General features: G+C 38.3%; 1 protein-coding gene across 5 annotated transcripts in view; it reads left to right on the plus strand.

The window, feature by feature from the left end:
• The first annotated feature begins 224 nt into the window (after positions 1-224).
• Positions 225-25,713, plus strand: part of IFT56 (intraflagellar transport 56) — a 90,258-nt gene continuing 64,769 nt past the window's right edge. For 4 of the 5 annotated variants that reach the window (XR_008527600.2, XM_063725797.1, XM_054560678.2 and 1 more), the window contains exons 1-7: positions 226-348; positions 1,147-1,284; positions 4,575-4,667; positions 6,607-6,721; positions 8,973-9,022; positions 13,861-14,006; positions 14,932-15,103. Coding sequence is in view for 4 of the 5 variants with exons in the window: in XM_063725797.1 (XP_063581867.1) it covers positions 346-348; positions 1,147-1,284; positions 4,575-4,667; positions 6,607-6,721; positions 8,973-9,022; positions 13,861-14,006; positions 14,932-15,103 (717 nt within the window). In the remaining variant the exon portion in view is untranslated. Of the gene's footprint in view, positions 349-1,146; positions 1,285-4,574; positions 4,668-6,606; positions 6,722-8,972; positions 9,023-13,860; positions 14,007-14,931; positions 15,104-25,713 lie in introns of all 5 variants that reach the window. The other variant, XM_054560680.1, reaches the window with a different exon arrangement.

Consider the following 25,713-nt stretch of genomic DNA (forward strand, 5'->3'; position numbering starts at 1 on the left):
CGGAAGTGGTCCCTGAAAATTTCTTTCCCAGAAAACTTGCATTTGAAAAACAATGCCATTCCAGTTCGCCTTTTCCTAAAGTAAACTCATAAATAGAGACAACCAAACTTTCGCTCTCAGCACAGAGAACGACGCTCTCCTCCCAAGAGGAACCTCTGCTCTTCCGCGGCAGAAGCTGCACGGAACCAAGAAGCCGCGGGTGCTGGTTCTCCAACGAGCTTTTCTCCCGTACGTACCAGCCTCCCGGCGGGGTTGCCGTGGAGACAGAGCGTGCTGTGTGGATGCGGCGAAACGCTGAGGCACGGCCTTTGCTGTCTGGAGGGGACTCACAAGACCGACGTCAAGATGGTTAGTGGCTCTGAATAGTGAGGGAGTACTTTGAGTAGGTCCTGAGGCTGGCGATTAGAGATTCCCAGCACACTTCTGTGTAAAGCCTAGGTGTGTCCGCAGAGAGTAATCCCCAGCTCTCCCTGTGTTCCCACGGGGGACGGGGATGCAACTGTAAATGCCTCGATGCTTTCTTCCCTCCTGCTTCTCCGTTTACCCACGTCTAAACCACTCGTGGGATGGGAAGCAGAGGAAGGGAAAGCTGAGATGACAGAAGCTGTGCGAAAGCATCACTAGCCAGAGAAGATAAAGTTGGGAGTAGCTGTTTGGTCCTTCCTAAGTATTGGGTGATGGCTCTTCTACTAGAATACCTGTTACAAAACGAGTTTGAATAGGCTTCCCTGGGGTTCGTTGTTAAGGATTTGACTTATAATTTTTTTTTTTTTTTTTTTTTGAGATGGAGTCTCGCTTTGTCGCCCAGGTTGGAGTGCAGTGGCACGATCTCGGCTCACTGCAACCTCTGCCTCCAGGTTCAAGCGTTTCTTCTGCCTCAGCCTCCCGAGTAGCTGGGACTACAGGCACGTGCCACCACGCCCGGCTAATTTTTGTATTTTTAGTAGAGATGCGGTGTCACCATATTGACCAGGCTGGTCTCGAACTCCTGACCTCGTGATCCGCCGCCTTGGCCTCTCAAAGTGCTGGGATTACAGGCGTGAGCCACCGTGCCCGGCCTTGACTTATAAACTACAGAGCTGTCACTCTCAGTTTAAATCTGATAATCAGAATTGGACCATACAGCTGTCTTTGTTTCTTTTACAGATGCTTTCAAGGGCCAAACCTGCTGTAGGCAGAGGCGTACAGCACACTGACAAAAGAAAGAAGAAAGGTAGGAAGATTCCAAAACTAGAGGAGCTACTTTCAAAAAGAGATTTCACTGGAGCTATTACCCTGTTGGAGGTAATGCCCAAAGAACATTGCTTCTTAGCGTATGAATACCAGACTGTAGATGAATGCTTGGGTGAATGCTGGTTGCTATGCTGTTGAAATAGGTGGGTGCATTCTGGGGCTTCCTGTACAAATCCCCTGTAGACCTAGTCAGGCACAGATTCCAAATTCCAAGTTAACTATAAACCTGATAAAAAATGAACTAAAAAACTAAACTTGGCCGGTCGTGGTGGCTCACGCCTGTAATCCCAGCACTTTGGGAGGCGGAGGCGGGCAGATCACAAGGTCAAGAGATCGAGACCATCCTGGCCAACATGGTGAAACCCCGTCTCTATTAAAAATACAAAAATTAGCTGGGCGTGGTGGCACGTGCCTGTAGTCCCAGCTACTCGGGAGGCTGAGGCTGGAGAATCGCTTGAACCCAGGAGGCGGAGGTTGCAGTGAGCCAAGATCATGCCACTGCACTCCAGCCTGGCTACAAGGCGAGACTCCGTCTCAAAACAAACAGACAAACAAACAAACAAAAAACTTATATCTTGAGGGCCACTTTTGAGTATGTCTAGTTCACCAGTGGTGATTACAATCTAAAAATATGAAGGGACATTTAATACAATGTCATTTCACACATTGCTTATCCCAACCCTTGACCAATGTATGATTTTTTCCTATTATGTGTTCTAAAATTTTGATCAAATTTAAATAATTCTAACATGCTTATGGTTGAAAATATAGCCCCAGAAAATATTTCAAATCTCCATGGCAGTAGTTCTTACCTTTTAATATACATTGGAATTATCTAGGGTACTTAATAAGATATCGATTCCTGGGCTCCTGCTCTAGGTCTGCAGTGGTGCTCAGGAATCTGCATTTTAAGGTGAGTAGTCTAAGTGCTTCTGATGGAAATGGTCCCAGGAGACTATGCTTTGAAAAACTGCTTTGTGGGAAACACGTGTTATAGGAGGGTGAAGGGTTGCACCAAAGAATGAAGAGTTCTGACAGCATGGTCTGGTTGTGTTGTGCCACACTCATTTCTCTTAAAATGCTACTCCATCCATATTACTCTGAATCTACCATTAATAATTGTTATAATTAGGTTTACATATATTTCTCCATCTTCCACGAATAGTTCACTTTCTTTTTTTTTTCTTTTTTCTTTTTTTGAGATGGAGTTTCACTCTTGTCACCCAGGCTAGAGTGCAATGGCGCAATCTCAGCTCACTGCAACCTGCACCTCCCTGGTTCAAGCAATTCTCCTGCCTCAGCCTCCTGAGTAGCTGGGATTAGAAGCGCCTGCCACCATACCTGGCTAATATTTGTACTTTTAGTAGAGATGGGGTTTCACCATGTTGGCCAGGCTGGTCTCAAACTCCTGGCCTCAGGTGACCCACCTGCCTTGGCCTCCCAAAGTGCTGGGATTACAGGCGTGGGCCACCGCGCCCGGCCTAGTTTGCCTTCTTACTAAGTGCTCTGGTATTGAGCGTGTTGTTTAGCTTTTTGGGCATCAGCTTTCTCATCTTTACAGTGGGGGAGTTGGCATGGAAGAACCTTCTAGTTCTGTGAATCAGTGGACTGAGTGCTATATATGTATCTATTTTTGTCAGTCTGTTTTCCTCTTTTTTCTCTAAGACAATGACCACATTTTCCTTATTGCATAACGCCAGGTTGCCTTTATTTTATTTTATTTTTGAGACAGGGTCTCATTCTGTCACCCAGGCTGGAATGCAGTGGCGTGATGGTGGCCCACTGCAGCCTCAACCTCCCAGGGCTCACACAAGTTTCCCACCTCAGCCTCCCAAGTAGCTGAGACTACAGGCACGTGCCACTATGCCTGGCTAATTTTTGTTTGAGAGAGAGAGAGAGAGAGAGAGAGAGAGAGAGAGAGTGTGTGTGTGTGTGTGTGTGTGTGTGTGTGTGTGCGCGCGCTAATTTTTGTTAGAGAGAGAGAGAGTGTGTGTGTGTGTGTGTGTGTGTGTGTGTGTGTGTGCGTGCTAATTTTTGTTTGAGAGAGAGAGAGAGAGAGAGAGAGAGAGAGAGAGAGAGAGTGTGTGTGTGTGTGTGTGTGTGTGTGTGTGTGTGTGTGTGTGTGTGTGTAGACAGAGGTCTCACCATGTTGCCCAGGCTGGTCTTGAACTCCTGGGCTCCAGGGATCCTCCTGCTTCTGGCCTCCCAAAATGCTGGGATTACAGGGCCAGACCGCCTTTAAATTGGCAGGGAGGCTCTGCTCTTTGCTCACATTCTTAGGTCGTTAGTTGGAGTACCCTGCTGCATGGGAATGGAAACTGCTATGGTTTGGGGTAAGGAAGTCTCATGTGCTTTCCTGGAGCTCCAGGGAATTCAGGGAGACCTCACATGAGAATTTCTCTAGAATTAAGGCACGATACTCAAATTCATAGCATTTGGGATGAGGAGGATTTCTAATGTTGTAGAGTTAGCTATAGGAGTAAATTCTTAGCCCAGACAAGAAAATATCAAAGAGATGTCTTCATCTTGTAATGACTGAGGCACCTGAAGTTCTATAGTGATGCTCCGTAAATATGTGTTGGCTCACTATTTGATTTATCACCCTGTAGAGTGAAAAAAAAAATCTTATCTTACCATGGAAATTCAGAATTCTCTGTCAAGGTCTCAGTCTTTTCCTCCAAAATAAGGATTTTCTTTTGTTGGCTGAGGAATTAATAAATATTTGTTCACACTGGACATAAGTGAGGCCAAGTCTTCTAAACATCCTTAACTCTTGTAGGCCTGGTAAGCTAGCCTGCTCAAGGGTAGTAGAAAGATTTAATGGCTTGTCCTCAGTGAAAGGTTACAACCTATTAGTAAATATATGCATGTGTTAATGCAACAGGACTCAAGTGGGAGGTTAAATGCAGTAGAGCACAGAGGGTGACAACACGGGCTTTGGAGTCAGGCATTTCTTTAAGTCCCTGCCAGCACACATACTGGCCGTGTGGCCTTGAGTTCATGGTTCAGCCTCTCTAACCTTCAGTTATTTGGCTCTAAATATTTTACATAATTCTCTTCCTTATATATCACCCAGAATTGTTAGGCAACTCAAATGCTTTCTGGAGTATAATGTCAGTAAATACAGAAAGCCAAATATGAAATCCTTGAAAATATAAATTTCTGTGACAATTAGAAGATACTTGTCCTGTGGGTACAGGTTTAATTAAACCTCATATTGTCATGCTTCTAATAATTAGATTGCCTGTTGTTCGTCAGTAACCCAACATAGCAATTTTTTTTAAACAGAGAGTTTACTATTCAAAATTTTCATGTTTTTTAAATACATTTTTAACCTGAAGTTCAAACGTCATGTTGGGGAAGAAGAAGAGGATACTAATTTGTGGATTGGATATTGTGCCTTTCACCTGGGTGACTACAAGAGAGCTCTGGAGGTTAGTGTAAAAAAATTTTTTTCCTAACAGAACTGTGTTTAAAATGTTATTAAACTTTATATTATAATAATACATGTTCATGGTAAAATTCAAACAATGCAGAAGGAAACAAAAAGAAGTTACCTATTTGCATTCCTCAATTATACTTGTTAATGAAGGTAACCACTAACTTTTTAAAAATTTATGGCTTCAGTAATCGTCTAATGTTAATATGTTCCATTACAGTAGTTCCCCCTTGTCTATGGTTTGCTTCCCGAGGTCAATCTGAGTTAGCCAAGGTCAATCTCAGTCTAAAAATAGGTGAGTACAGTATAATAAGATATTTTCAGAGAGAGAGAGCAAAAGAGACCACATCCTCATAACTTTTATTACCATATAGTGTTATAGTTCTATTATCCATTATTGGTGTTAATCTCTTATTGTGCCTAACTTATAAATTAAACTTTATCATAGGTGTGTATGTAGAGGAAAAAAACAATATATATAGGATTCAGTACTATCCAAGATTTCAGGCATCTACTAGGGATCTTTAAACATATCCCCTGTGGGTAAAGGAGGGCTACTGTATATGTACATGTATCTTGTGTACGTTTTACTTTTACATGCATACTAATGAGATTGAACAACATGTTGGTATTAGCATTTATTAAGTCAATCTTCAGAACAGGGAAATTAAGCCATTTTGATAAAAACTTTCATGAGTCTTCTCTCAAGAGAATTTCACTTTTCCTTTGCTTGGTTATTTTTAGACATAGGAATGATTATATTTACATTTTTACAAGTAGAATTGTTTTGGGGAAATTGTTCTTCTTGGTCACTGTAAACCCTACCCATCTACAATAATTAATCAATGGGATTATGGATTTACTTTCTTTTTTTTTGAGACGGAGTCTTGCTCTGTCGCCCAGGCTGGAATGCAGTGGCACGGTCTTGGCTCACTGCAACCTCCGCCTCCCAGGTTCAAGCAATTCCCCTGCCTCAGCCCCCCGAGTAGCTGGGACTACAGGCATGCGCCACCATGCCCGGCTAATTTTTTTGTGTGTTTTAGTAGAGATGGAGTTTCACCATGTTGGCCAGGATGGTCTCGATCTCCTGACCCCGTGATCTGCCCACCTCGGCCTCCCAAAGTGCTGGGATTACAGGCGTGAGCCACTGCGCCCAGCCACATTTCCTACATATTCTCATTCCTAAGATGTAATCTAAGCAAATTTGAAGAACCTTCATAACTAAAATGAAAATATTCAAGGACAGGTAATGAGGAGGCGAGATGAAGAACAAAGGAACAAAGTTGGTGAAGGAAAAGGGAAGATGTGAAAAGGACAGAATAGAGGCTGGTAGTATTGTAAAAGGCATGGGAGGATAGAAAGAACAACCCACTTGTAGTAAGAAAATGAAATAAAGGCACCTGGGAAAGACCGATAAAAAGTGAGAGTATATGGAAAATGTCGTTAACAAAGTGAGTCTTAGAAAGTGTCCTTGGCAGGAAAAGCAAAACATTTTAAAAATATGAAGGCCCCCTCAATGCCAAAAAGGCCAGAAAACAATTAAAATGAAATTAAACTTGTAGTGTATTAAAGCCATCAGATTTTAAGTTAACTGAACGTGTGAATTTCTTAAAGGGTATCTTGTATGTCTTTTTAAGTTAGCAGAAATAAAATATTTCAGTTACTTTTTGTTTCTATTGTTTGTTAGTCCCTATCAGTATTAATTGGGGGACAAAAACCACAAGTATAAGATTATATGGATAATAGCCTTGCAGATGTAGGACTGAGCTTTAGCTTCAGTATTTAACCTTTTCAGGATAGACTAATTGCAGAGCATGTAGGATTCCCTAAATGTGAAGTTGCTTAATCTCAGTATGAAATCCTTCCATTATGGAAGAATGGCCCATCAATTGCTTTGCTGCCAAAACGAGATCACTGCTTACTATATATTTCAGGAATACGAAAATGCTACAAAAGAGGAAAATTGTAATTCTGAAGTCTGGGTGAACCTAGCTTGCACCTACTTCTTTCTTGGGATGTATAAACAAGCTGAAGCAGCTGGATTTAAAGGTAACGGGGCTCTTATATCTGATATTCTTCATTCATAGTTAAGAGTTGTTTTGAAGATTTTAAAACTTAATGTATTCCTTTTTCTCTTGAGAAAAAAAATTGATATTAGAAAGCTAAAAAAATAGCTTTAGTCCTCAAAGAATATTGGATTTGAGTAACTATGTTTAAAGAGAGAGTTAGTGCTACACCCCACCAGGCTACAGCCAAAAAACAGAAGGACAAAAGAAGAAAAAGGGCCAGGTGTCTTTCTTAGGCCCCATCGCAGGAGGATTGGTATGCTGTTGGTGGTAGTTAGGTAAGTTTTGTTCAAGCTTTTATGGCTGTGGACTTTATGGCTGCTTTTCCTGTTTCTAAGTGAGAAACCCAGCAATTTCAGTTTGAAGAATCCAGAAATCATCCCTTCTGCTTTCTTACGTATGATATTCATCTCAGGGCAATTGTACTCAAATTTAAAAATAAGAATAAAAGGGAAACATGGTAGAAAAAGTTAAAGATGGCTGGGCGCGGTGGCTCACACCTGTAATCCCAGCACTTTGGGAGGCCAAGGTGGGCAGATCACCTGAGGTCAGGAGTTCGAGACCAGCCTGACCAACATGGAGAAACCCCATCTCTACTAAAAATACAAAAATACAAAAATATGAAAGGTGGTGCATGCCTGTAATCCCAGCTACTCGGGAGGCTGAGGCAGGAGAATCACTTGAACCTGGGAGGCAGAGGTTGCAGTGAGCCCAGATCGTGCCATTGCACTCTAGCCTGGGCAACAAGAGTGAAACTCCACCTCAAAAAAAAAAAAAAAAGTTAGTTAAAGTATGAACCAAATTAAGTTCAAGGAAATGCAGAGAAAGTGGGCACTGTAATGTTTGATAGGGAAGAATGTATTCGAGGTAGAATTAATTTATACATATGAAGAATTTCAGCCCAAATTCATGGCAAACATGGAACTTGAAGACTTTTTAATTTTTTTAAAAAGACAGAGTCAGCCGGGCGCAGTGGTTCACACCTGTAATCCCAGCACCTTGAGAGGCCAAGGCAGGCAGATCACGAGGTCAGGAGATCGAGACCATCCTGGCTAACACGGTGAAACCCCGTCTCTACTAAAAATACAAAAAAATTAGCTGGGCGTGGTGGTGGGCGCCTGTAGTCCCAGCTACTCAGGAGGCTGAGGCAGGAGAATGGCGTGAACCCGGGAGGCGGAGCTTGCAGTGAGCCGAGATTGCGCCACTGCACTCCAACCTGGGCGACAGAACAAGACTCCGAAAAAAAAAGACAGGGTCTCACTATGTTGCCCAAGCTGGAGTACAGTGGCTATTCATAGGTGTGAGCATAGCATGCTATAGCTTCAAACTCCTGGGTTCAAGCCATCCTCCAGCCCCAGCCTCCTGAGTAGCTGAGACTACAGACACACCCGCCACCACGCCCAGCAAAGCCTTTCTTGATTTGTACCCAAATTATTTCATATGCACTCCTGTAGTTTTTCCTAATTTAGTTATAAGGTCCTTTATATTACTTACTTTATCTTATATTTGTAGGCTTTATCTGTTCTAAGAACAGTGTTAGACACATATAAGGTGATCGTGGTAGCTATCTTTATTTCCATATTTTTTTTCTTTCTTATACATTGAAGTATGACTTTTTCTGTAAAAGAGATAGAATCGGGTCTCCAGAATCAGAAAGTTTTCCAAGAGTGCAAAGGAGATTTGGAACTTAAAAGCTGTTAACATTTTTGCTTGACTGCCTGTTTCAGTATGGCACATAATTATGCTAGAAAATCTCTGGAATAGAGACTGGGCTAGTATTTAGGAAAATATGACAGTATAATTGTGGAAAAGGAGATATCAGAAGGAATTAACAAAGAATACTGGGACTAAGAGGTGAATGAGAGTGGATTCATACACACATTGAGATGACCATGGGTGTCTCTTACCACTGTTTGGTTTGGTATATGAACAACACAGAGGTGGGCTGCTACTGTAACCATGTGTGTGGAGTGTTGCGTTGTGGATCACCGTAATAGGATCAGGTAGAACAAGCAGTGGAGAAGAGCAGAATCTTAGCACATTTCTCCTCTAGTTCTTGATGCTGTTTTTGCTACTGCAGGTGGAGACCAGACTCAAACAGTATGTATTCTAGCAGAGACATATTAGGATCAGATAAGTAAGGTTTGGGAAGATTCATGCGAGTCTCATTTCATTCCTACAAGGGACTGCTAGACTGTTGAGTTCTTTAATAAGCAGCTTGGATCTTTTTTCAGCTTCAAAAAGCCGACTCCAAAACCGCCTCCTCTTCCACTTGGCTCACAAGGTATTTATGTTCTCATTTCACATTTTTTTGTTTTAAAAATATTTTTATTTTTCTTCCTTCTTGTTACTAACACTAGTGAGAGATACTTAATTAGAAATTCTTGTTAATGGTTTTCTAGAACAAGTGGAATATAATTGTTAATTGTATAGAGGAGAAATTGATATTTTCTCCTCTATCAATGTTCTTTACCCGCTGAATTTATTCAGAGATGTTAGGTTTTATTTCTCCTTAAGCAACAGTCATATAAGAAGTTTAGACTGGGCATGGTGGCTCACGCCTGTAATCCCAGCACTTTGGGAGGCTGAAGCCGGCAGATCATCTGAAGTCAGGAGTTCGAGACCAGCTTGGCCAACATGGTGAAACCGTGTGTCTACTAAAAATACAAAAAAAATTAGCTGGGCTTGGTGGCGCATGCCTTTAATCCCAGCTACTGGGGAGGCTGAGGGAGGAGAATCACTTGAACACAGGAGGCGGGGGTTGCAGTGAGCCGAGATCGTGCCACTGCACTTCAGCCTGGGCGACAGAGTGAGACTCTGTCTCAAAAAAAAAAAAAAAAAGTTTAGTTTGTGTCAGCTATCCTATTATCTCTTAGGAAACAGACTCAGAGTCACCTTGTCCTGACTCCTAGAAATAAATATACACTTTTCAGAATGGCTGTATGGTAATAATTTTGATAATGATAAAATTATTTTTTAAATAATTTTTCAAATTTAAAATTTTAAATAATTGTTTAATTTATTTAAAAAAATTGTTTTATAGCATTCCACCAAATGCATCATATGTGCCATTATTTATTCAACGTTTCCTAGTTATTTGACTTTTAGATTATTTATAATTTTAAAAATTTATAAAAATGTCATTCTGAACATCCTAGAAATGGACATACCTATTGGGTATGAGCAACTTTAAAGCTTTTAATTGATATTGCTAAGTTGTTTTACAGAAAGTTTAATCATCCACAGGCATTATATGAAAATAATTATTTTTGGTACATTTAGAAATTCCACATCGTAGTTGTCACTTTGTCTCTTTCTCTTTTTAGTTCTGCTTTACATGTTTTTCAGACTCTGTCATTAAGTGCATGTAAACTTAGAATTGCTAGTAGACTGTCCAGCAATAATGTCTTCCTAGTAGACTGAAACATATATTGTCATGAAATATCTCTCATCTCTAAAAAATTTCTCTTTGTCATATTTGTAAGCTATACTAGCTCTTCTGGGTAGCATTTGCCTATTATATCTCTCATCTATCCTTTTACTTTCTACCTTTCTATGTCCTTAAATTTAAGGTGACTCTTATAAACAGCATATAAATGAGTTTTGTGGGTTTTAAAATCCAGTTAAAATCTTTATTAAAAAAAAAACCCTAGTATATAATCCATTTACTTAATGTCTTTACAAATACGGTTAGCTTCACAACTGCCATCCTGTTATTAGTTCTCTATTTGCCCTGCTGGTCCATGTGGTCTATGTTCCTTTTTCTCTCCTTTCTTGTCTTTTTTTGGATTGATTTTTAAAACTATATATTTATCCTCAATTTGCTTGCTAGTTATGTACATTCTGAATATTATTTCAGCAGTTACCATATCATGTGTATTTTGTATATTAAAAAGTTTGATATTGATTAGTACTTTTACCAATTTCTAGAAAAATTAAAGGAACTTAGATCATTTAAACTCATTTACTCTCCATCTTATGTGCAAATTTGAAATATATTTTAAGTGTCTATGTTTCTAATCCCATAAGACTGTTTTATTACTGTTTTATGCAGTTAATATTCATTTATAATTAGCCATATTTATCCTTTCCATTGCTCTTCATTTCTTCTTGCATGTTTGTGCTCCTATCTAAAATCATTTTCCATTTGAGGAATTTCCTTTAATATTTCCTTTAGTGGTGATGAATTCTCTCAGTTTTTGTCTAAACATATTTTTATTTGACTATCTTTTTTAAAGGATTTTTTTCTCAGTGTAGAGTTCTAGGTAGGTAATTATTTTTGCTTCTCATTTTGAAGATGTTGCTTTATTGCTTCCTAGGTCCTTGTCTCTACTGAGATGTTAGCCATCAGTCTTATTGTTGCTCCTATGAAGATGTTTTTTTCTGATCATGTTTAAGATTTATACATTGGTTTTTGTTATTAGCACTTTTCCCATAATATTCCCAGATACGGTTTTCTTTGTATTACACTACATCAGGTTCGTAGTGCTTGTTCGAGGTCTTTTCTTTTTTTAATTAAAAAAATCCTTGGTCATTGTTACTTCAAATTTTGCCTCTGCTCTATACTCTCTTCTTTCCTTCTAGGCTCCCAGTAATATGTACGTATGTAGACCTTTTATTTGTATCACATGTAAACACTTTGTCACATTTTCTGTATATTTCTTGCAGAAATTTATTTTACTAATCATCGTTCTTCAGCTGTGTCTAACCAGCTATTCCATTTATCTATTTCGTTCTTAATTTCAGTTATTGTATTTATTTTTAGAATTTACGTTTTATTACTTTTTAAATTTCTAATTTCCAGTTAAAATTTCCTAATTTTTAATTTAATTTCTTAAATATATTGATAACAGTTATTTTTAAAGTCCATGTCTAGTAATTCCAATAGTATATCTCTGGACAGCTGTTTCCTGGTTTTCAGTCAAATGTTCTTATCTCCTGGTTTGCTTGGCAATATTGTGTTTAATGCTGGCTATTGTATATTAAAATATATAGAGATAATTTGAGTCTCTGGATGCTTTTGTCTTCTTCCAGAGAGGATTTAGAATTTACTTTTACTTCTGGCAGGCACATAGAAAAGGGGCAAATCAACTGATACCTGTCAGAGATTGCAACAATTTAAAGCTGGTCTATTTCCATTTTACCTCTGTTTCTAGAGTAGCTTTCCAGGGGTCCCAAATGATAGCTTGGTGGGCCCCGATCTCTATTTTTTTGTCCATTAATCCCATAAGACTTCTTGAAGCTCTGCTTAGTTTTCAGCAACTCAGCCACCAATTGAGAATTGATAGGTACCATTAGAGAAAAAATTATACTAAATATCAGAATCACTTCATTGCACTTTTGTTCTGCTTGGGATCTTGGTATCTCAAGTCTTCACTCACTTGGTAGCTCTCTGAACCCTTCACATAGATTTTTTTTGTTTGTTTTTTTGAGTGAGGATTTCACTCCCTGTCACCCAGGCCGGAGTGCAATGGCGCCATCTCAGCTCACTGTAACCTCTGCCTCCCAGGCTTGAGCAATCCTTGTGCCTCAGCCTCCCAAGTAGCTGAGATTATAAGTGTGCGCCGCCATGCCCGGCTAATTTTTGTAGAGACAGGGTTTTACCATGTTGCCCAGGCTGATCTCAAACTCCTGAGTTCAAGTGATCTGCTCACCTCAGCCTCTCAAAGTGCTGGGATTACAGGCATGAGCCACTGCCCTGGCCCCTTTTACACAGATTTTTCAGTAGTTTTTAAGATTTTCTAGATGTTCTTGGTGGGAGCACTGCATACTACAAGCTACCCTAATATTATTAGTAGTGAAAGTCTTTGATTGAATTTAAAGAAATATATTTTATTGTGTTTTTCTTCTGATTACAAAAATAATACATGTTCATCATAGTACTTTTAGGAAATAGCAAATTACATACACACAAAAATCAAGATTTCCTGTAAGACTGCCACTTAGAGCTAACACTGTAATATTTTACTCTCTTTTCTTCCAGTCTTTAAAAAATTTGTATTTTTATGTGTGTATATATATGTATATTTATATTGCCAAATTTGGGTCATAGTATATATTCTGTTTTATAACCAGGCTTTTCACTTAAAAGTGTATCATGAACATTTTTCCATGTAACTAGATAGTCTACAGAAGACAATTCTTTACAAAATTTTTAAGCTAATAAGTCATTCTCTGTAACAGGCAGGAGTGAGCAATCTACATATTAAGGGTCACTGTCAAAAATATATCTGTTCTGCCCCATATATAAGCAAAAGACAACTAATATTTGCGGCAGCCGTCTAACAAAATAAGCATTACAAGGTTGGAATAGAATTCTGACAATCTCAAACAACAACAATGTATAGTAACTGAAAAAAGGATGAAAAATGTAGAGGAGGAAATTAAAAATTAAATACACTAGGTTACATGATGAGAAATACATTTTGATTCCCTATTGTCTACCAAGAAGAACGAGATATGAAAGAACACATTGGCTGGGCACAGTGGTTCACGCCTGTAATCCCAGCACTTTGGGAGGCTGAGGTGGGCAGATCACAAGGTCAGGAAGTCTGGCCAACATGGTGAAACCCCATCTCTACTAAAGATACAAAAAATTAGCTGGGCGTGGTGGCACGTGCCTGTAATCCCAGGAACTTGGGAGGCTGAGGCTGGAGAATTGCTTGAACCTGGGAGGCAGAGGTTGCAGTGAGCCGAGATCGTGCCATTGCACTCCAGCCTGGGGGAAAGGGCAAGACTCCGTTTCAAAAAAAAAAAAAAAAAAAAGAAAGAACAGATTAAAAATTAAAAATGTTACCAGGTAATAGTAAAGAGAATAGACAGAAAAAAAAGGAAAGGGAGAAAATATAAAGAAAACGAAAAGATAAGGGGAGGGGTCAAATAATATTAACTGTAACCTAAGGGCTTTCCATTGTCGTTGTCAAGCTATGCCTCCAGAGGCTATTTCCATTCTTTCTTTGCAGGGGAAATGAAGTAGAAGACAAAGAACCTAAGGAAAATAGGAAGAAGAGAGAGACACAATGGCTAAAGAAGGAAGATTAAAATCTCTATCACATAGATATTGTTTTCTCTAACAACACTAATATGAATCTTTACATGTCTTTTCCACTCTCACAATTTTAGTTTAATGATGAGAAAAAATTGATGAGCTTTCATCAAAATCTTCAGGATGTCACAGAAGATCAACTCAGTTTGGCCTCAATCCACTATATGCGATCTCACTACCAAGAAGCTATAGATATATATAAGCGAATACTGCTAGATAACAGGTCTGTGTCCTTTTATGCCTACTCTACATATTCTTTCATTTTGTTAGTTTCTTCTGTACCTAGTTTGAGAATCTAGCGTCCTCTGGATCTAGTACCACTATGTGTTCAAATCTATTTAGGTGATAATTTGGTGAGATTAAGAATTAGATATTGTCTAAATCAGGCTTTCTCTACCTTTTTTTGCATTGTCACCCTTCTAAAAGACTTATTTCCCCAATTGCCCTCCCATGAAATTTTAATATACTGATAGATGTATATTAATATATATCCATTTATGTACTATATATGTAACTGTGCTTTACATATAAAATGAGTGTGATTTTTTTCATTCTCCCATTAAGAACCAATTTTTCCCCTTTCGGGGTGATATTGATATTGCCCCGGTTGAAATGTATGGTCTAGATGTATCAAACTTAGTATTATAGTTACATCGTAGGTAACTTGCTGACAAAATTAGATACAAACCATTCTTAAGAATTTACATTCCAGCTTTATCACTAAACACTTGGCCTCTCTCTCCCTTCCTAAAAATATCTCATCCCCCTTCCTTCCATCCTCTTTTGCATTACCTTCTTAGTCTCCCACCTGCTTCCATTTCCAGCCATCAAGCCTACATGTCTTGTCTGTTGGTCTTCTGTGTGGAGTGTGCTTGTGTTTATGTTCAATTATTGCATATATTAGTTTTTCAGTATGAACAGCATGAACTTTCCCTTCTCTAGTTGTCATCTTTCACTCTACTTATATCAAAACACCCAAATATTGCAATGCAAAAAAAAAAAAAAAATTATACTGATCATATCTTGCCCGCTTTCTTCACAAGGCAGGTTCATGAACTGTCCTCTTTGCCTTGTCCATTTGAGCTTTGTAATTTGACATTTCCATGAAGTAGACTTAAATGGTTAACTCTAATTCTTTCATCTAATAGGGAATACCTTGCCCTCAATGTTTATGTGGCCCTCTGCTACTACAAGTTGGATTACTATGATGTGTCTCAAGAAGTTTTGGCTGTTTACCTTCAGCAAATTCCTGATAGTACCATCGCACTCAATCTTAAAGCCTGTAATCATTTTCGCCTTTACAATGGCAGAGCAGCTGAGGTATTGATGGAAGTGTGTTTTTAATGTACTTCATTCCAATTTGAATTACTTTATACTTTGCAAGTTATTCATGAAACTCTGTTATCTGTAACTCTTGATTAATATCCCTTTGTCATTGCCAGTGTGATTCTATAAGAACCTAATTATATGTTTATCAGGTATTCTAAAAAGAATGTTGACTTCTGAATTCTCTGTGTTATGTCCATTAAATTGTAGATGATTTTACTGAGATGCCCTACATTTAAAACCAAATGCTTATGTTTAAAACCAAATGCTTCTGGCCGGGCACTGTGGCTCAGCACTTTGGGAGGCCGCGGCGGGCAGATCACTTGAGGCCAGGAGTTTGAGACCAGCTTAGCCAACATGGCCCCATCTCTACTAAAAATACAAAAAATTAGCTGGGTGTTGTGGCGCATGCCTGTAATCCCAGCTACTGGGGGGTTGGGGGGCAGGCGGAGGTTTCAGTGAGCCGAGATTGAGCCACTGCACTCCAGCCTAGGCGACAGAGCGAGACTCTGTCTCAAAAAAACCCAAAAACCAAAAAACAAATGCTTCAACTTCTCCCTCTAAAATATGTGTGGTTCTGTGATTGAATGTCACCAACATACATCCAGTAAACCACATTAGAAACCTGGCATATCTGCGCTGGGCACGGTGGCTCACGCCTGTAATCCCAGCACTTTGGGAGGCTGAGGCAGGCGGATCACAAGGTCAGGAGATCGAGACCATCCTGGCTAACATGGTGAAACTCCGTCTCTACTAAAAACACAAAAAATTAGCCAGGCATGGTGGCAGGCGCCTGTAGTCCCAGCTACTCGGGAGGCTGAGGCAAGAGAATGGTGTGAACTCGGGAGGCGGAGCTTGCAGTGAGCCGAGATGATGCCACTGCACTCCAGCCTGGGCGACAGAGTGAGACTCCATCTAAAAAAAAAAAAAAAAAAAAAGAAACCTGGCATATCTGTTGGCTCTCTTCTTCATCTCCATGTAATCATCCCTTAGTTCCTATCAGCTATACATCCTAGGTATCTCTTTTATCTATCCCTTCTTCTCCTTGGCTACTATTCTAATTCAGGAGTTTCTCACCTCTTATTTTGGACCTTTAAATAGTGTTCCTGCCTTTAGTCAGTCTTGTTATCTTCAGTCCAACCACTGAATTTGTTCCACATGCCATACTCTCTTACCACCATAGCTTTGTGTGCAACATTCTCACTCCTGGAATGACTTGCTTCTTTCTCTGCTTGGTACACGTCAACAAAGGTTAGCCCAAGAGGCAAAAATGGTGGACATTTTATAAATACTTAGAAATGGGCTAACTTGTAGGCACCATGCAGAATACTTTAAATCCATTATTTAATTTCCCTGACAAGCCTGTGGTTAGAGGCTGTTGTAGTTCTCGTTTTATAGGAAACCGAGAAAACACAGGAGACCATAGATTATTACCTCCTTTTGTTTCATTTAACTTGTTTTAAATAACATATAACTTTACTAACATTTTAATAACATAATTTTAACATATACACATATATAACATATATAATATATAGATATACATACATAGATATAGAATAGAGAATATGTTCTACACTATATCTATATACAAATGTATGGATATAAATAGATCATTCAACATGATTATTACTTTAGTTGATGTCAGAAGCCACCAAAATTTACATGTAAAATTTCTGCATATGTCAAACTTTAAAAATCCTACCCTTGCCCTCCAAATTGAACTGCTTAGTATACACTTGAGCACATAGTATATACTTAAATAAAATACATTCTTGGGATAATAGTCATTTCAACTAAAGAGTCCCCCAAGTCTGCCTAATTGGCTTGTTTCCAGCATCAGCAGTTTAGTAAGAGACTGAATTAGCAATTTGGTATCTTTAGAGTTTTCACCCATTAGTAAGAACAAATAAATGAAATACATTCTTGCCTTTCTACCTAGAGTCAGTCTTGGGGAAATTTACCAATTTTGGTGTATGGTCCAATTTATTAAATGTTTACATTTTGTTTGTATATGTCTTTTCCATAGTCTAGTATGGTTACTCAATATCCTATCTATAATATACACCTAGAATTATCCAAGTTAGGACATCAGAGTGTACTTCTAACCTCAAAAGGCAAGCTTTTTCCTTTGAAATTGTGTCAATGTAGTTTATATATTGATTTTATAATGTACTCCAGCAATAGAAGGCTATGTCAAATGTACCAGAAGAACCTTTTTTTGGTAGCAATAAGATAGAGTTTATGTTTAATTATTATAATTTTAATAAACTATTTAAATTCAGGCATTCTTCTAACTTGTATAATGGGGTCTGTATTACATTATTTAATCTCTCACAAACACCAATAGCATCCTGCTTTTCTAAAGTAAACAGGAAATAATTTGTAATGATTGGCTTAATTCTTAAACTACTTTGAGTAACTTGTTCAGGCTTACACAACTAACATGACAAGTGGCAAATTCAGATCTCAAACTTTTGTCTATCTGACTCCAACACAGACTTAACCACTAAAATGTCCTGCAATATACGCACACAAAATGTCTCCATTCTGCTTATTATTTGTCAGTTGCCTAATTATCTTCAATCTAAACAAGCTCATTGATGGTTGAGACTGTGTCTTTTGACATTTGTGTCCCAGGACTGGACACAATGCTTGCACAAAGTTGATGCCAACTGCTTATTTGTTGAATGAGAAATTAAAAGTATAACTGACAAATTAAGGAGAATCACATTTAAAGAAGGAGGAGATACAAAAGGTCAGTAGAAATGAAGACTGAGAAAAGGCCATTTTAATTAGGGATTCCTACATTGCCTTATCTGATTCGGATATCGTTATTATTGGAGCTTGAAGCTAGGTTGCAGGGAGATCAGGAGTGAGTGAGGAACAGCTCAGACTGGGAGTTCTCATAAAGGGTATGGCAGAAGGGATGGCAAGCAGATGATGAAAAAATAGAAACATTGAATGTAAGATGCTGGTTTAAAAAAATAAAATAAAAAACCATTTCCGGCTAGGCACAGTGGCTCACGCCTGTAATCCCAGAACTTTGGGAGGCCAAGGTGGGTGGATCACCTGAGGTCAGGAGTTCGAGACCAGCCTGACCAACATGATGAAACCCCATCTCTACTAAAAATACAAAATTAGCTGCTCATGGTGGCACATGCCTGTAATCCCAGCTACTCGGGAGGCTGAGGCAGGAGAATTGCTTGAACCTGGGAGGCAGAGGTTGCAGTGAGCTGAGATTGTGCCACTACATTCCAGCCTGGGCACCAAGAGCGAGACTCCATCTCAAAAAGAAAAAAAGAAACCATTTCCTAGCTCAAGATTATATTTTCTGCTATTCTCTTTTTAAAAAATTTATCTACTTATTTATTTAGATACAGTGTCTCACTGTGTCACCAAGGCTGTGCAGTAGCACAATCATAGCTCATTGCAGCCTCAAACTCCTGGGGTCAAGTGATCCTTTTGCCTCAGCCTCCCAAGTAGTTGGAACTACAGACATGTGCCACCATGCCTGGCTAATTTTAAAATTTTCTGTAGAGATGGGGTCTTGCTATGTTGCCCAGGCTGGTCTCAAACTTCTGGCCTCAACTAATGCTTCCATCTTGGGCACCCAAAGCTCTGGAATTACAGGCATGAGCCACTGTGCCCAGTCACTTCTGATATTATCTTCTAATAGCCTGTTTTTCTTTTTAAGCACACATTTTCTGTAATTACATTATATTTTAAAGGATTAAGTTCTCCAGTTAAAAGACAAAGATTAGTAAATTAGAAAAGACAAAACCCTAATATATATTTTAAATAGAAAAGAAAATTTGAACATAAAGGATATGTTTCACGTGAAATATTTCTTACATGGTTTCTAACATTGGTGTTATGTTTTTAGAAAGGTCACTTTCATTCTAATGTAGATATGATGACCTACATCTTTAATTTATAATTTTATTTATATATGGCTTTATTGAGATATAATTAACATATCATACAATTCACCCTTTTAAAGTGTACAACTGGTTTTTTAGTATAGTCACAGCTTAAGTGCAACCATCACCACAGTCAATCTTAGGACATTTCATTATCTCAAAAAGAAATGTTGGCCAGGCACAATGTCTCATGCCTGTAATCCTAGCACTTTGGGAGGCCGAGGCGGGTGGATTGCCTGAGCTCAGGAGTTCGAGACCAGCCTGGGCAACACAGTGAAACCCCGACTCTACTAAAATACAAAAAATTAGCAGGGCGTGGCCACGTGCGCCTGTAGTCCCAGCTACTTGGGAGGCTGAGGCAGGAGAATCACTTGAACCCGGGAGGCAGAGGTTGCAATGAGCCGAGATTGCGCCACTGCATTCCAGCCTGGGCAACGGAGCAAGACTCCGTCTCCAGAAAAAAAAAAAAAAAAAAAAAGAAATGGCCGGGCGCGGTGGCTCACACCTGTAATCCCAGCACTTTGGAAGTCCGAGGCAGGCGGATCACAAGGTCGGGAGTTAGAGACCAGCCTGGCCAACATGGTGAAACCCTGTCTCTACTAAAAATATAAAAATTAGCCGGGCATGGTGGCGCATGCCTGTCATCCCAGCTACTCAGGAAGTTGAGGCATGAGAATCACTTGAATCTGGGAGGTGGACGTCGCAGTGAGCTGAGATTGCACCAATGCACTCCAGCCTGGGTGACCGATACTCCGTCTCAAAAAAAAAAAAAAGTCATACCCTTCAGCTATCAACCCCTATTGCCCCATTCTCCCAGCCCTGAGCAACCACTAATGTACTTTGTCTTTATATATTTGCCTGCTCTGGATATTTCATATATATGTGGAATCATATAATATTTGGTCTTTATGATCGGCACCTTTTATTTAGCATAGTGTTTACAAGGTTCATCATGTTGTAGCATCTATCAGTATTTTATTCATTTTTATGACCAAATAATATTTCGTTTTATGAATATACCTCTTTTAGTTTTTTCCATTCATCAGTTGATAGACACTTGTGTTGTTTCCACCTTTTGCCTATTATGAATGCTGCTTCTATAAACATTATACTTTTTGTGTAAGTTTTTGTTTGTATGTATGTTTTCAGTTCTCTCAGGTTTATACCTACTAGTGGTATCACAGGGTCATATGGTAACTCTATATTTAATTGTCTGGGGAACTGCCAGACTGTTCCAAAGAAACGGCACCATTTTACATTCCCATCAGCAGTATATAAGCGTTTTGATTTCTTTGCGTTCTTGCCAACAGTTGTTATCATCTGACTTTTTGACTCTAGCCATTCTAGTGGTGTGAAGTGGAATCTTGTGGTTTCTATTTGCATTTCCCTGATGACTAATGATGTTGAGCATTGTTTCATGTGCTTATTGGTCATTTGCATATCTTTTTTGTAGAAATGTTTATTTAAGTTCTTTGCCCATTTTTTAAATAAGTTATTTGTCTTTTTATTATTGAGTTTCACATGTTCTTATATATTCTAGGTTCAGTCCCTTATCAGATACACAAATTGCAAATGCTTTCTCCTATCCTATAGATTGTCTTTTCATTTTCTTAATAGTATTTTTTTCGAAGCACGAAAGTTTTTAATTTTGATGAAGTCAAAGTTATCCTTTTTTTTTTTTTTTTTTTTTTTGCCTTTTGTTGCTTGTGCTTTTGGTGTTGTATCTAAGATTCCATTGCCAAGTCCAGAGTCATGAAGATTTGCCCCTGTGTTTTCCACTAAGAGTTTTATAATCTTAGCTTTTAGGTCTCTGATCCATTTTGAATTAACATTTGTAAATGGCCTGAGGTAAAAGTCCAGCTTTATTCTTTTGCATGTAAATATCCAGTTATTCCAGCACCATTTGTTGAAGAGACTATTCTTTCACCCTTTGAATGGTCTTGGCACTCTTGTTGAAAATCAGTTTACCATAGACAAATGGATTCATTTCTTCTGGACTCAATTCTCTTCCATTGGTCTATGTGTGTATCCTTACATTAATACCACACTATCTTCCTTACTTGTAGCAAGTTTTGAAATCAGGAAGTATGCGGCCTCCTAATTTGTTGTTTCCTATATTGTTTTGGTTACTCTGATCTCTTGCAATTCAATATGAATTTTAGAATCAGCTTATCAATTCCTACAGAGAACCCAGATTGGATTCTGATAGGGATTGCATTAAAGATCAGTTTTGGGATTAATGCTATCTTAATAACATTAAGTCTTTAAATCCATTCACATGGAATGTTTTTCCATTTATTTAGGTGTTTTTAAATTTCTTTCAGCAATATTTGGTGGTTTTTATGTGGCAAGTTTTACATTTCTTTTGTTAAATTTATTACTAAGTACTTTATTATTTTTGATGCTATTGTAAATTAACTTGTTCCCTTAATTTCATTTTTGAATTGTTCATTGCAAGAGAATAGAAGTACTACTGATTTTTGTATTGATTGTATCCTGAAACCTTGCTGAACTCATTTGTTAGCTTTCTTGCAGATTTTGGGGAGGATTTTCTATATATAAGATTACATTTGTGAATCAGGATAGTTTTACTACTACCTTTCCAGTCTGGACACCTCTTCTTCCTTTTTCTTGTCTAATTGACCTGGCTAGAACCTTCAGTACAATGTTGAATAGAAGTGCTGAGAGCAGATATCCTTGTCTTGTTCCCAATCGTAGGTGGAAAGCATCCAATATTTCACCGTTAAAAATGATGTTTGTTGTGGGTTTTTTGTAAATGTTCTTTCTCAGATGGGGGAACTTCCAAATGTTTTTATCATGAAAGGATGTTAATGGGTCTGCTTTTTCTGTTAGCTATGGAGATGATCATTTAGTTTTTGGGTTTTATTCTATTGATATGGTATATTAATTGATTTTTGAATGTTAAACCACCCTTGTATTCCTGGAATAAATCTCACTTGGTCATCGTGAATAATCTTTTTAATACATTACAGGATTCCATTTGCTAAGAATTTTTTGGAGGATTTTGTGTCCATATTCAAAAATGGTATTGGTCATTTTCTTCTCTTGTAATTTTTTTTTGGTTTTGGTATCGGGGTAATACTAGCCACACAGTATAAGGGGAAAAGTTCCGTCTTCTTCTGTATTTTGAAAGAGCTTGTGAAGAACTGGTATTAACTCTTCTTTAAGTGGTATAATTTTAAGCAGTGAAGCCATCTTGGCCTGGGCTTTTTATTTCATTGTAGTTTTTAAATCATTAATCCAATTTATTTAGGGATTGCATTGACTCTAAAGATCAGTTTGGGGGTTAATGCTATCTTAATGACATTAAGTCTTTCAATCTGTGCACATCCATCCATGTTGTATGTCTATTAATAGTATTTCTTCTTGAGTCAGTTCTGATAGTTTATGTCTTTCTAGGAATTTGTTCCTTTCACTTAAATTATCTAATATATTGGCCTATAATTGTTCACAGTATTCCTCTGTAATCCTTTTTATTTCTCTAAGGTCAGTAGTATTGCCTTCTTTCATTTCTGATTCTAGTAAATTGAGTTCGTTGTTTTTTTCTTGGTCAGTCTACCTACAAGTTTTCTTAATCTTTTCAAGGAACCAGCTTCTGGTTTCACTGATTTTCTCCATTCTCTTGTCTGTTTAATTGATTTCTGCTCTAATCTTTATTTTTCCCTTCCTCTGTTTGCTTTATGTTTAGTTTTCTCTTTTTTTTACAGTTAGGTTATTAATTTGTGGTCTTTCTTATTTTCTTTTTTAAATATAGGCATTTACAACTATAAAATTTCCTCTAAGAACTGTTTTAACTTCATCCCATAAGTTTTGTTATATTATATCTTTCTTTCATTTATCTCAAAGTATTTTCTAATTTTGTTTTTGGTTTCTTTGGCCCATTTGTTATTTAGGATATGTTGTTTATTTACTGATTTTCTTTTATATTTAAGTCCATATTCTACATGGAATTGATTTTTGTGTAGACTGTGAGGCAGAGGTCAAATTTTATCTTTTTGCCATAAGAATAACTCATTGTTTCAGACCATTTATTGAAAAGATCAGTCTTTTCCTACTATTCCACCACCTTTGAAAAATAATTCCAGTGTTTAGATATGTCTGCTTCTGAACTCTGTATTCTGTTGATCCATTTGTGTATCCTTGCCCTCAATACCGTACGTATGAATTCTAAAACAAGCCTGCCAAATCCAAACACAAAAACAAACCTGTCAGGATTTTAATTGTGTTGCTTTGAATCCATGGATGAGTTGGGAGATAATTGATAGTTTTAAATTAAGTCTTTAAAACCATGAATATGGTATCTTTCTCCATTTATTTAGATCTTTAATTTCTTTTTTTTTTTTTTTTGAGATGAAATTTTGCTCTTGTTGCCCAGGCTGGAGTGCAGTGGCATGATCTTGGCTCACTGCAACCTCCACCTCCTGGGTTCCAGCGATTCTCCTGCCTCAGCCTCCTGAGTAGCTGGGATTACAGGCGTCCGCCACCACATCCAGCTAATCTTTGGATTTTTAGTAGAGATGGGGTTTTACCATGTAGGCCAGGCTGGTCTTGAACTCCTGACCTCAGGTGATCCACCCGCCTGGGCCTCCCAAAGTGCTGGGATTACAGACGTGAGCCACTGTGCCCAGCCAGATCTTTAAGCTCTTTTAGTCAGGTTTTGTGCTTTTTTTTTGTATTGGTTTTTTTTTTTTTTTTTTTTTTAGACAAGCTCTGGCTCTGTCACCCAGCCTAGATGGAGTGCAGTGGCTGGATCATGGCTTACTATAACCTCTGCCTTCCATGTTTGAGTGATCTTTGTGCCTCAGCCTCCCAAGTAGCTGGGACTACAGGTGTGTGCCACTGTGTCCAACTAATTTTTTAAAATTTTTAAATAGAGACAGATCTCACTACATTGCTAAGGTTGGTCTTGAACTCCTGGGCTCAAGCGATCCGCCTGCCTTGGCTTCCCAAAGCAGTGAGATTACAGGTATAAGCCACCATGCTTGGCCTTTGTATTGGTCTTTTTACGTGTTTTGTTAGATTTGCTTCTAGTTGTCTTAATGTATCTCTGTATATTGATGTTTTTCTATATATATAATCGGTGAAGTAAGATATCTAGTCATTCATTTACTCACCAAGTGATTGCAGTGGGGTGACAGGGACAGTGGGGGGTGTGGTGGTGGGTTGCCACAGCATGAGGAGTATGCAGCAGAATCTAAGAAATCGTACCTACCTGGCCAGGCACAGTGGCTCATGCCTGTAATCCCAGCACTTTGGGAGGCAGAGGCAGGCGGATCACTTGAGGTCAGGAGTTCCAGACCAGCCTGGCCAACATGGTGAAATCCCATCTCTACTAAAAATACAAAAATTAGCCAGGCATGGTGGCATGCACCTGTAATCCCAGCTACTTGGGAGGCTGAGGCAGAAGAATCGCTTGAACCTGGGAGGCAGCAGTTGCAGTGAGCCAAGACTGCACCACTGCACTCCAGCCTGGGTGACAGAGCTAGACACCATCTCAAAAAAAAAAGAAAAAAAAACCAACAAAGTAAAAAAAGAAATATCCTTGTAAGGTTTTTTATCTCAAAGGAAAAGCTTTTGATGATATTTCATCATTAAGAAATGATATTTCATCATTAAATATGATGTTTAATGTAGATTTTTAAAGATATCCTTTATCAGATTAAGGAACTTCCCTTCTACTGTTAGTTTGCTAAGAGGTTTTATAAGGATCAGATGTTGAGGTATAACATCTTGTATTCTTCGTCTATTAAGACGGTCATATCATTTTCCTTTATTCTTGTGGCAAATTATTTGAAGTATTTTCTATTGTTAAATCAACTTTAGGCTGGACATGGTGGCTCACGTCTGTAATCCCAGCACTTTGGGAGGCCGAGATAGGCGAATCAGTTGAGGTCAGGAGTTTGAGACCAGCCCGGACAACACAGTGAAATCCCATCTCTACTAAAAATACAAAAATTACCCTGGTGTGGTAGCGTGTGGTTGTGGTCCCAGATACTTGGGAGGCTGAGGTGGGAGGATCACTTGAGCCTGGGGTACAGGGGTTGCAGTGAGCTAAGATGGCACCACTGCACTCCAGCCTCGGTGGCAGAGTAAGACCCTGTCTCAAAAAACAAAAAATTTTAAAAATCAACATTATACCAGAATAAACCCAGCTTCATCATGGTTCATTCTTCTCTTTACATATCACATATTAGATAGCTATTATTTAATTTGTTGCATCAATACATATTGGTTTGATTGGTTTATAATTTGCTTTTTTGGTATAGTTCTTGTCAGGATTTGGTGCAAAGGTTATCTCAAAGGAAAATGAATGAATTGAAGCAGGTACCATATGTTTCTATTTTCTGGAAGAGTTTGTATAAGATTGACTTTTATATTTCTTAAATGTTTGGTAGAACTTATTGACAAAACTGTCTAGGTTTGGAAGATTTTAAATTATCTAATTCAGTTCTTTTAGTGGTTATAGGACTATGCATGTTTTCTATTTCTTCTTGTGTTATTTTTGGTAAGTTGTATTTTTCTAAAAATTTGATAATTTCATTTACATTTTCACATTTTTTTAGTCTTTTCAAAAACCAGCTTTTGTTTTTAATCCTATTACATAACTGTTTTTTTATTTTATTAATTTATGTACAAGGGGTCCCCAAAAAGTTCATAGAA

The sequence above is a fragment of the Pongo abelii genome, chromosome 6 (genome assembly GCF_028885655.2).
Source record: "Pongo abelii isolate AG06213 chromosome 6, NHGRI_mPonAbe1-v2.0_pri, whole genome shotgun sequence".
NCBI lineage: Eukaryota > Metazoa > Chordata > Mammalia > Primates > Hominidae > Pongo > Pongo abelii.